General features: G+C 42.1%; 1 protein-coding gene across 4 annotated transcripts in view; it reads right to left on the minus strand.

The window, feature by feature from the left end:
• The window catches only part of LOC129050914 (RNA polymerase I-specific transcription initiation factor RRN3-like), a 34,283-nt gene extending 23,336 nt beyond the window's left edge, over positions 1-10,947 (minus strand). Inside the window, exons 1-9 of one of the 4 annotated variants that reach the window (XM_054534713.1) lie at positions 10,759-10,947; positions 9,122-9,227; positions 7,931-7,987; positions 2,991-3,080; positions 2,755-2,884; positions 2,563-2,664; positions 2,249-2,308; positions 1,236-1,299; positions 114-183 (exon numbers count right to left, since the gene is read on the minus strand). In XM_054534713.1, the coding sequence (XP_054390688.1) occupies positions 114-183; positions 1,236-1,299; positions 2,249-2,308; positions 2,563-2,664; positions 2,755-2,884; positions 2,991-3,080; positions 7,931-7,987; positions 9,122-9,227; positions 10,759-10,847 (768 nt within the window). In that variant the 5' untranslated portion in view covers positions 10,848-10,947. The remainder of the gene's footprint in view (positions 1-113; positions 184-1,235; positions 1,300-2,248; positions 2,309-2,562; positions 2,665-2,754; positions 2,885-2,990; positions 3,081-7,930; positions 7,988-9,121; positions 9,228-10,758) is intronic. The other 3 variants (XM_054534714.1, XM_054534715.1, XM_054534716.1) reach the window with 3 other exon arrangements.
• Between the last annotated feature and the right edge of the window lie 548 nt (positions 10,948-11,495).

An 11,495-nucleotide genomic window follows, 5' to 3' on the forward strand; every position in this document is an offset into this window, starting at 1 on the left:
ATAAATAAATAAATAAATAAAGACAGAAAAAGAAAGAAAAAGACCTAATATCATCTAAAATGAAATCATACAGACAACTTTTCCATGATATTCTCAATGAAAAGATTTCTTACCAGTGTTCTCTCTGATTTTCGAACAAATGGAAATTTTTCCACCAGTATTGGCATAAGAAACCACGGTGTCCTATTTTTAAAAAATTAAATCAATCCATGTTAACTTTACTTTCTAGAAAAGGAATAAAAAGGAAAACTACCATTCTAAAAGCAAATATCGATAGATATAGGAGGCAAACAGGAATCCCTGTCTCAAAGAACTGGAACTTTTTTGTTTTTTGAGACAGAGTTTCGCTCTTGTTGCCCAGGATGGAGTGCAGTGGCGCAATCTCGGCTCACTGCAACCTCCGCCTCCCGGGTTCAAGTGATTCTCCTGCCTCAGCCTCCTAAACAGCTGGGATTACAGGCATGCGCCACCACGCCCAGCTAATTTTGTATTTTTAGTAGAGACGGGGTTTCTCCATGTTGGTCAGGCTGGTCTCAAACTCCCGACCTCAGGTGATCCGCCCGCCTCAGCCTCCCAAAGTGCTGGGATTACAGGCGTGAGCCACCGCGCCCGGCCAGAACTGGAACTTACAATGTATAGCTTCTGAGAAAATCTATAATGACTTTGAGAAAATAAGCTTCTGTTAACTCTGATATCGAAAGCAAATCAAAGAGGGAGCTTCTCTCCCACAGAAACATAACAGCACTTTTGCTGACATTTCCCACTACACATGTATATTATTTTTAAAAGCAGAAAAAATTATCAAGTTGGATTTTTTTAAGTTAACAAATAATCAATGGACAGAGGGAACTAGAAGTCCACCCCTCCAAAAGAAACCCACAAACCTGAAAAGCTTTTCTTAGAAGTGCAATTTTTATTCATATGGCATGACACAAACACACCCAGGGGTTTCTCACTGAAAATTTTTGGATAGCATATCTGTTGAAGATAAAAGCAAAATTCCAACCACCATAAAAAATTGGGGGAGAATCCGCATACAAACTTTGGAAAACAATTAAAGAGAATAAATAGAAAATGGAAATGCCACTTTTTGTAGAATGTAATGTTTCCTCAAGTGGATAGAAAAAAAAATGCAATGTAAGACTCAAGCTTTAATACTATTAACATTTTATAATTTTTACTAAGTACAATTTTCTTGAGAATTAAACATTCAAAATAAGAAAAAGTATACTCACGATGGTACATATCTTGCTATTATTTGCAAGGCTCTGTGACATGTGTCAAAATTTGCAGGAAGATCTGAAAGGAGAAAAGTTGAGAGTATGAGCATCAAAACAAAACTGAAGGGCGACACGCTTGAAACTAAAAATACATGCTGGCCAGGCACAGTGGCTCATGCCTGTAATCCCAGCACTTTGGGAGGTCGAGGTGGATGGATCATCTGAGGTCAGGAGTTCGAGACCAGCCTGACCAATATGGTGAAACCCCATCTCTACTAAAAATACAAAAATTAGCCGGGCATGGTGGCACACGCCTGTAGTCCCATCTACTCAGGAGGCTGAAGCAGGAGAATCACTTGAACCTGGGAGGCGAAGGCTGCAGTGAGCCGAGATCACACCACCGTACTCCAGCCTGGGCGACAGAGCGAGACTCTGTCTCAAAAAACAAACAAACAAAAAGTGACATACTTGAAGCTAAAAACACATGCTAACCAAAACGGAATAACTTATCAGAGAAATAATAATTTCAAGATTTTTCTCCACAACCATCAATGAAAACTAAATGGACTAAATATATAAATAATGCATTCAGGACAACTGACTGCATATCAATGGTAAATATAACAAAAAGATTATATCAAAGGTTGTCATTTGTTGCTGTCTACTTATTAGAATAGGTGCCAGGTATTCTGTGCTTTACTTTTTTTTTTTTTTAAAGAAGACAATGTCTTGCCATCTTGTCCAGGCAGGGCTTGAACTCCTGAGCTCAAGCAATCCACCCACTTAAGCCTCCCAGGTCGCTGTGACTAAAGACACACACTACCCTGCGTAGTTCTGCTTTAAGCCTTTTTTAAGAAAATATTTGAAAAAAAAAAATGGTTTTTTTTTGCAGAGACAAGGTCTCACTATGTTGCCCAGGCTGGTCTCAAACTCTTGGCCTCAAGTGATCCTCCTGTCTTGGCCTCCCAAAGTGCTGGGATTATGGGTGTAAGCTACTGTGCCCAGGCTTTAAACCTTTTTATACTTACTATCATCTTCATCATCAGAATCTGAAACATCTACATCGCCTTCCTTAATGATCACTCGGGCTTTTGAGGGAAAAAGAAAATATGTTATTCTGTCATTGATCTAGACAATGAATGGCTACACAAAAAAAGTTATTGACCTAGACAATGAACAGCTATACAAAAAAGTTATTTTTCCATAATCCAAAGTTAGCCCAATGATTAATTAAACGCACAATCTGAAAAAAAGTAAAGCAACTTTATAGTTTTTAAACAGCTAAAAATTCCTAGATTTCACCAGGAGTTCAATAAAGCAAATTACAACTCATAAAACTCACAGCAACAAATGAATCTAGACACCTCCATAGGGGTCATTACGGGGAACATATATCTACCACACCTGGTGCCAATATGCATCTGGAATCTTCCGTCGTAGCAGTCTCTCATATATAAGGAGAAGGTGGTATTTTAGTAAAGAAGTATTAAAAAGAAAAAAGAAAATTCCAAGCAAGCAAAGACTAATGACTTACGAGGCACAAAATGGGAAGCAATCATGCCGAGACACGGTCTGAGGAAAACAGTCTGTGCTGATACAAGATTAGCAAGAAAAGCCAAATACTCTTCCACTACTGTTTGACTTCTATTCAACCAAGGCAATCTCTAGAGTGGGGGAAGAAAGATAAAAGCAGCATGTTATTAATATAACATATACTATTACCAAAGTTCTGAATTACACACTCGACAGTAAAATAAATGGTGAACTTACCAATATAATACTGATAAGCTGCTCAAAATCTTTTGTCAAGTACATGACAGAAGAACGGAATTCTAGCAGCCAGTTGATGATCTGGTCATCCTTAAGTTAAACAAAGAGTACTTTCAAAATCACAAATCCTCTAAGGTAATAGAAATTTACAGCTAGCTTATATCCATCGTTTATCAAGAATAGGTTGGGGGGAAAAGGTCACAAACTTGGAAGGAAATCAAAACTGGGTATCAAAACAGAAAAATACGTCACAATAAACTTAACTGTTTTAAAAAAGTAATCTAGTAACTCTAATACACAGGAAAAAGACTTAAATGCAATACTTCAGCCTGATCACTTTTGTTTGCCCTGAAAAAGCGAAATCACTTCAAATGTTGACACCTGGGACTTTTAAAAACTGCAGAACTCTAGCAGATTCAAATATTAGAAGATCACAAAGGAACAATAGCTACCTCTATTTCCTCTATATTCAAGCTGACCAGGAAGCATGCTGATAAAACTCAGTCTAGGCTGATCAATTGGGGTCATGAATAAACATAACTTTTCTAAACCAAACCTGTGGCTGAGTTTAAATATATTATGATGTGTTTGTTCTGTATAAATGAGAGCCCCATTCCTCCATGAAATATTTTTCAGGCAATCAAATTACTGTTCATAATAATTGTTAGTGACATGAGAAGAACTGCTAAATTTGAAACACAATGTATAAAATACAGTGTCAATTATGTAAAATATTACTATATTAATTATATTCATGCATATACACTGCACAGGAAAAAAACCATTAAGAAAAAGCCCCTAATTTGTGGAAGGCTTAGACATATAAATAAAAGCAACATAAGGTCATACCTACAGGGATATTTATATGGAGTTATCATTTAGTGAGAATACACCATATGCCAGGCATGGTATCTGACACTCTACATATATATCTTCTTCTAATCCTAAAAACTCTGTAAGATGTTTAGTTATTCCCATTTTGCTGTTCAGGAAGCTGAGGCTAAGAACGATGAATAAGCAATCTGCCCAACCAAGAGGCCAGTAAAGAAGCAGGTCCAAACCTGTCTATCTCGGTCAAGGCTATCATCCGTCCACCGTCCCACACGCCTCCCTATATGCGGAGAAGAAGCTGTCCCCTTTTCTCCACCTTAATTCAGCTACTGAGTGCTTACTATGCCATATCCATGTGTCAAACTCCCACAGATCAACCATTTTCTGATGAAATCCCGAGTAGCCTGGCAGTAAAATAAAGTAAAACCACAACTCATTTGTACTATGGTAATTTCACATGTCCACAACTGTTAAGGATAACATTAATGGTAGCTCACTAAGGCCAAAGGCATGTAGAAAACAAGCTAAGTTAGTGTGCAAATAAAATAATCTATCCTATCTCTTTTCCACTAAAAAGGCTGCAACAAAACTATAAGGATAACATTTAAACTGTACCATTTTTAAAAGTAAATCAGGCTTGGGGTGGTGGCTCACGCCTGTAATCCCAACACTTTGGGAGGCCGAGGTGGGTGGATCACCTGAGGTTGGGAGTTTGAGACGAGCCTAACTAACATGGAGAAACCCCGTCTCTACTAAAAATACAAAATTAGCCGGGCGTGGTGGTGCATGCCCATAATCCCAGCTACTCGGGAGGCTGAGGCAGGAGAATTGCTTAAACCCCGGAGGCAGAGGTTGCAGTGAGCCAAGATCGTGCCATTGCACTCCAGCCTGGGCAACAAGAGCAAAACTCCGTCTCAAAAAGAAAAAAAAAAGTAAATCAGTTGCAGACTTTGATGCTTTAGTACTGAACTATTATTATTTCTACTAGCAGGCAGGAACAGTGGCTCATGCCTGTAATCCCAGCACTTTTGGGAGGCCAAGGCAGGAAGAGACTGCTTGAGCCCAGGAATTTGAGACCAGCCTGGGCAACAAAGGGAGACCTCGTCTCTAGAAAAATTATCCAGGCATGGTAGCACATGCCTGTGGTCCTAGGTACTCGGGATCCTGAGGTGGGAAGATTGCTTGAGCCTGGGAGGTTGAGGCTGCAGTGAGCCATGATCGGGCCCATTTCACTCCAGCCTGGGTGACAGAGCAAGACCCTGTCTCAAGATGAAAAAAGTTCTACTTGCAACACTCCACACAACTAGTGCAATTCTTGGTATGTCAAAATACCAAGAATGAGAACTGCTGATACAAAGTACAGTGGAACACAAAGAAAATGTCCCTTTGTATCTGGGAAAGAAGGCAGGAGTCAGGAAAAGCTTTAAAGAGAAAGTGATGCTTCAGCTGTCTTTAAACAGTAACGCAGTTGAGTCTTTTCTGGAAGTTCTACTTCTTACAGAAGGAAAAGTATGTTTTCAGAAAACTGAAAGACGTTCAGTATGGCTGGCATGTATAGTGAGCAAGCCAACAGATAATAAATCTGGGGAACAAAGAAGCACCAAATAGACCATGGAGGGCCTTGTAAACCAGATCTGTAACTAGAGAGATCTGGGAGTGCAGGAAACGGACTCAATGAAGGAACAACTATGTGCTTAGAGAGAACCAGGGAAAGCGCCATTAAAGATGGAGCCCAGCCAAGAGTGGACATGCTAAGTTTGGAGCACCTATGATGATTCTGGGTAAATGCATCTAACAGACAGTTAAGAAACAAGTCTAGGCTGGGTGCAGTGGCTCACTTTGGGAGGCTGAGGCACTTTGGGAGGCTGAGGCGGGTGGATCACTTGAGGTCAGGAGTTCGAGACCAGCCTGGCCAGCACGGTGAAACCCCAAATCTACTGAAAATACAAAAAAATTAGCTGGGCATGGTGGCATGGCTACTCGGGAAGCTGAGGTGGGAGGATGGCTTGAACCCAGGAGGCAGAGATTGCAGTGAGCCAAGATCATCCCACTACACTATGGCCTAGGTGACAGAGCAAGACTCTGTTCTGCCCCGGTCCCCAAAAACAAAAATGAAACAAGTCTGGAGGCCACAAGAGCAATCCTGGCTACAGACACAAATATATTAGGACACAGGCAGACTTCAAAGCCATGAAGGAAAATGAGGATATCACACAGAAGATTCTACAGAGTGAGAAAAGAGTCAAGTTTTGAAGCCCAATCAACACCGAATTTAAGATCAAGAACCTATCGAGAGATACTAGAGATTAAAGGATCACTGGCTGGGCGTGGTAGCTCACGCCTGTAATCCCAGCACTTTGGGAGGCCGAGGCGGGCAGATCACGAGGTCAGAAGATCCAGACCATCCTGGCTAACATGGTGAAACCCCACCTCTACTAAAAATACAAAAAATTAGCCGGGGGTGGTGGCGGGCGCGTGTAGTCCCAGCTACTCGGGAGGCTGAGGCAGGAGAATCGCTTGAACCCGGGAAGCGGAGCTTGCAGTGAGCCAAGATCGCGCCATTGCACTCCAGCCTGGGTGACAGAGCGAGACTCCGTCTCAAAAAAAAAAAAAGAGATTAAAGGATCAGAAGACAGGAGGATCAGAAACACTGAAGTTTTAACAAGTGGGTGGCCAAAAGTGTCAGCTGATACAAGGAATACAAGGCTTAAAAAAATAAGTCCACTGAGGCTGGGCTCAGTGGCTCACACTTGTAATCCCAGCACTTTGGGAGGCCGAGGCGGGCAGGTCACCTGAGGTCAGGAGTTCGAGACCAGCCTGGCCAACATGGTGAAACCCTGTCTCTACTAAAAATAAAAAAATTAACCAGGCATGGTGGCGGGTGACTGTAATCCCAGCTATTTGGGAGGCTGAGGCAGGAGAACTGCTTGAACCCAGGAGGCAAAGGTTGCAGTGAGCCCAGATCACACCACTGCACTCCAGCCTGGGTGACAAGAATGAGACTTTGTCTCAAAAAAAAAGTCTACTGAAATCAGCATGTAAAAAAAAAACATGGGTAACCTGTCAGGGTAATTACTACAGTGATAAGAAGAGTGTACTTAAATGTGAGTGAGAAATGATACAGCACAGTCAGCTGGAACAAAAACAACAGATGACAATTACTGCCCTTACTTTGAGTCAGAGACTGTTCTAAGTGCTTCTTGCATATTAGCTCATTGAATCCTTGTTAAATATTTCCATGTTTAAAGCCAGGCACAGTGGCATGCACCTATAGTCCCAGATTTTTAGAAGGTTGAAGAGAAAGGATCATTTGAGGCCAGGAGTTCAAGGCTGTAGTGCACTGTGATCACACCTGTGAATAGCCAGAGCAACACAGCAAGACCACATCTCTTAAAAAGCAAAACAGAACACTCCATATTTTTTTAAATCTCTATTGTTTTCTTGGTTTTACACAGTGGAAAATAGAGGCAGAGAGGTTAAAACAATTTGCTCAAGATCACACACTGGATAATAAAATTGGAATTTTATTCCAGGCAATCTAACTACCACTGCCATGGTAATGAACTATTCTCTTCAAAACTGGGCAGGAAAGGAAGAATGGTGAAACAAAATGTACTAAGGTTTTACTACACGATAGGTGGATCTTGAACCTGGAAATGCTGAATCAGTGGTTTTTCTTTGGTTTGTTTTAGCTTTAAAGAGACAGGAGAGTTGCATGCAGCATGGAGGAAAGAGGTAGTAATCTAACAGAAAGGAAGCATTACAGCAGGGTTTCCCAGCCTCAACACTGTTGTCATTTGGGGCTGGATCACTCTTGGTTATGGGAGGCTGCCCTGTGCACTGTGAGATGTTTAGCAGCATCTCTGTCATTCACCCACTAGATGCCAGTAGCACCCTTTCCTCCCAATTGTGACAAACAAAAATATCTGCAGCCATCACCAAATGTCTTCTAGGGGGTAAAACTGTCCCTGGTTGAGAACCACCAGATTAAAATAAGGGAGGACCATGGAGAGAGCAAGTTCTGGAGGACAGAATGCGACCCAAAGAGCAAACTATGTCTGTATAAAGTGGCAATAATTTTGCTAATGATCAAACACAAAATTAATTACCTTTATGTCTGGATCTAACAGCTGGTTCTTCAACAACTCAAAGTCATTTGTTTCACCCTTAACAAGAAGGGGAAAGAATTAAGTTATGCTTTTGTTTCCTGTTTAGTATCAACAGCAAGACTTTTAACCGTACCTTAACATCAGATGAAATTATAAAAGGAACACTAACTTTCACATGTCAATTGAGGATTAAAAAATAATGACTACAAAAATTTAAACACTCATGTTAGTGCAGCCAGAGGGCTTGTAAAAAGGAAAATGATAAGCTACATTTAGCTGTATTTCTGTATTGACATTTGAATATACTAGTTGACACTCCTGCGAATTCTCAAAAAGCATGAGGGAAAAAAACAGCCAGCTATAATGATCTAATTCAGGAGGATCTAAAAAAGTATTCACTCAAATATGGATACAAATGGATATTACATATAAACATACAGTTAGTTACCATTTTCCCTCTATTGCTGAGATATAGTAGAAATGCTTCTAAACTACCACAAAAACAAAAATCTCTATTCAGAGAACTGGTTTACTGTCCCAAAGTAATGCTTAGGTAAGTTCCTCCACAAAAAATAAAATGCTGTAGGCCAGGCATGGTGGCTCACGTCTGTAATCCCAGCACTTTGGGAGGCCGAGGCGGGTGGATCACAAGGTCAGGTGTTCGAGACCATCCTGGCCAACATGGTGAAACCCCATCTCTACTAAAAAAATTAAAAAATTAGTCAGGTGTAGTGGTGCGTGCCTGTAACCCCAGCTATTCAGAAGACCGAGGCAGAACTGCTTGAACCTGGGAGGTGGAGGATGCAGTGAGCCAAGATCACGCCACTGCACTCCAGCCTGGGCGACAGAGTGAAACTCCGGCACAAATAAATAAATAAATAAAATAAACAAATAAAATGCTGTAATTGTTTTTAATTCTAGCACTTGCTAAAGTTAAAAGATGCTTTGTAAATAAAGCATTTGAAGAGGTGAAACCTCAGCAAAGACCAGAGATTTTTTTTTTTTGAGACGGTGGGGGAAAAAACGACTCTACTACTCTAATTTTGCACTGACGGCATCATGCTATTATTAAATATTTGATTTCAACTGGTATCTTAATTAATTTTGCTATTTCTGTTGGTCTTTAGTATAACAGCAATAGTTGTATTCTGACCTGACCAAAAGCAAACCTCACACATTATCTTCTCTTACCTTTTTGTACTTCAGCAAGACTTCTGTCACAGTTCCACCAAACCGAACAGTTTTTCTTGGGGGAGAATTGAAAAAATCATTCTCTAATGCACGCATATTTGAAATCCTGTGGAACCAAGATTAACAAGCTATTAAGTTCATGAAAATAATAAAAATTATAATAGCCAACATTTATTGAACCAACATAATTCAGTGGGACTATTCTTAAGGCCTCTTTACTGGTCTCCCTGCTTCCACTCTTAACCGACAATCCCTCCTTTGCTCAGCAACCAATAACTGTCTTCCCACGGCACTTACAGTAAAAATCCAAATGTCTCAGTGTGATGTTTAAGATCCTACATTAATCTGGCCCCTGCCTACCTCTCTCACCTCATCTCCAACAACTTGTTTTACTACAGCCACAATGTCTTTTCCGCTCTTCAAACAAGCCAAGCTGTTTCTCATTTCACTTACTGTTCACTCTCTTGGTAATACTCTTTTCCCATATCTCTAAGTGGCTGGATTTTTTTTTTGAGACGGAGTCTTGCTCTGCTGCTCAGGCTGGAATGCAGTGGTGTGATCTCGGCTTAACTGCAACCTCCATCTCCCGGGTTCAAGCAATTCTCCTGCCTCAGCCTCCTGAGTAGCTGGGATTACAGGCACCTGCCACCATGCCCAGCTAATTTTTGTATTTTCAGTAGAGACGAGGTTTCGCATGTTGGCCAGGCTGGTCTCGAACTCCTGACTTCAGGTGATCCGCCCGCCTCGGCCTCCCAAAGTGCTGGGATTACAGGCGTGAGCAACCGCGCCCGGCCTAGATTTTTGTATTCATTCAAGTGGAAGCTCAAATTTCAGATGTCCTCCCCATGAGAAATCTCAAATACTCCTTCTCTCCCTTCTCCCCCCCCCCCCATTACCTTGTTGTATAACTGAAATCATCGTGTTCGTTTATTTATTGGCCTATGTACTGCCTTCCCCCCTATGCTGTAAGCTCTGTAGAAAGCAGGGACATTTGTGTCTTTGGATAAACCACTGTCCCCAGTGTTTAACACAGTAAGCAGGAGCTCGATAAATATTATGAATCATATTACGCTAATTGTTTTACAAGGTTTGCTTCACTTACACAGAGCAAATTAATGAAAAAACATAGCATCCTAATGACTCTGAAAGTTAAACGCCAAGAGTGCTATGGGGGTTAGGGATTTTAAAAGTGGAGCAAAACAAAGACTGCTAAACAAATACGTGTGTCGAAACAAATTTCAAACAAAAAAGATGTAATATTCAATTTGCCATGAGTGACAACGTTCGGTTGATAAACCAAATAGCCCAGGGAAATCCCTTCCAAATTTGGACGAAGAAGCGGGAAGGAAGACGGGTCAAGGCGCAGAAGGCAGCACCCAGGCCTGGGAAATCACGAGGAAACACAGTCGGGAAAGGGGGCCTCCAGAACAGAGAACATACTCATTTTTCCAGGCCCCATCCATGTCTATTACCCAGTTAGGAGGAATGAACTCATTTCTGCGAACGTGAGATGACCCTCAACCCCGTGCTCCTACTACACGCCATTAGCTTTGTCCCACATCCTTTCAACCCACTCCTCTAAGCGCGGTCCTGAGCTCTGGTCCCAGACGCGCAGAAGGAAGCGGCCTGAATCTTACCCAGTCCTCGACGCGCCCAGCGTCTTGACTGCAGAGAACGAAGCGGCCGCATCTCCCGGCAAACGCGTCTGAAGCAACGGTGCCGCCATTGGGCCAAACTAACGCGACCGCTGCGCCTCACGCCGGATGCCCAGCTCCTTCCAGCCACAGCCTCTGTCCCGGAAGTTGCGCGTGCCAGCGCAACCTTCAGCCAATCAGGAGCCCCGCGTGGGGAGGGCGTATGCTCTTGGCGGGCTAGAGCGCCGCCAAAACCCGCTCCTCTGTCTACTTGGAGGACTTGTTCCACCCAGCGCCAGTGCAGGAGTATAAGGAGAGACGAGAAGGACCGGCTCCATCCAGCCCTGAGGATCCCAAAGAAAGGGTGGAAACACCCTGGATGTGCTAAGCTGTGGCTGGGTACACTCGAGTGTTAATTTTTTGGAGTCAAAGCCTCCCTCAGTCAAATCGAAGAAACTGAAGCACTTGTGACTGACCCAGATCTTCACGGAAGAAAGGGGATTCGAACCCGGCTGACCCAGAAGCCTGGGCTCTATACTCAATGTAGCATTCTCATAGACACCCAAGATAACGTTATCCTCATGGAAACGAGCTCCACGAAGTGACCTACCCCAGAGCCTCAAGGCTGTGATGATGCTGGAATGAGAAACAACAGGAGAGTTACCAAGAGGTGTTACCCCCTTGACTTTATTTATTTATTTATTTATTTATTTATTTATTTATTCTTTTGAGACCGAGTC

Source organism: Pongo abelii, chromosome 18 (assembly GCF_028885655.2).
Source record: "Pongo abelii isolate AG06213 chromosome 18, NHGRI_mPonAbe1-v2.0_pri, whole genome shotgun sequence".
Taxonomy (NCBI): domain Eukaryota; kingdom Metazoa; phylum Chordata; class Mammalia; order Primates; family Hominidae; genus Pongo; species Pongo abelii.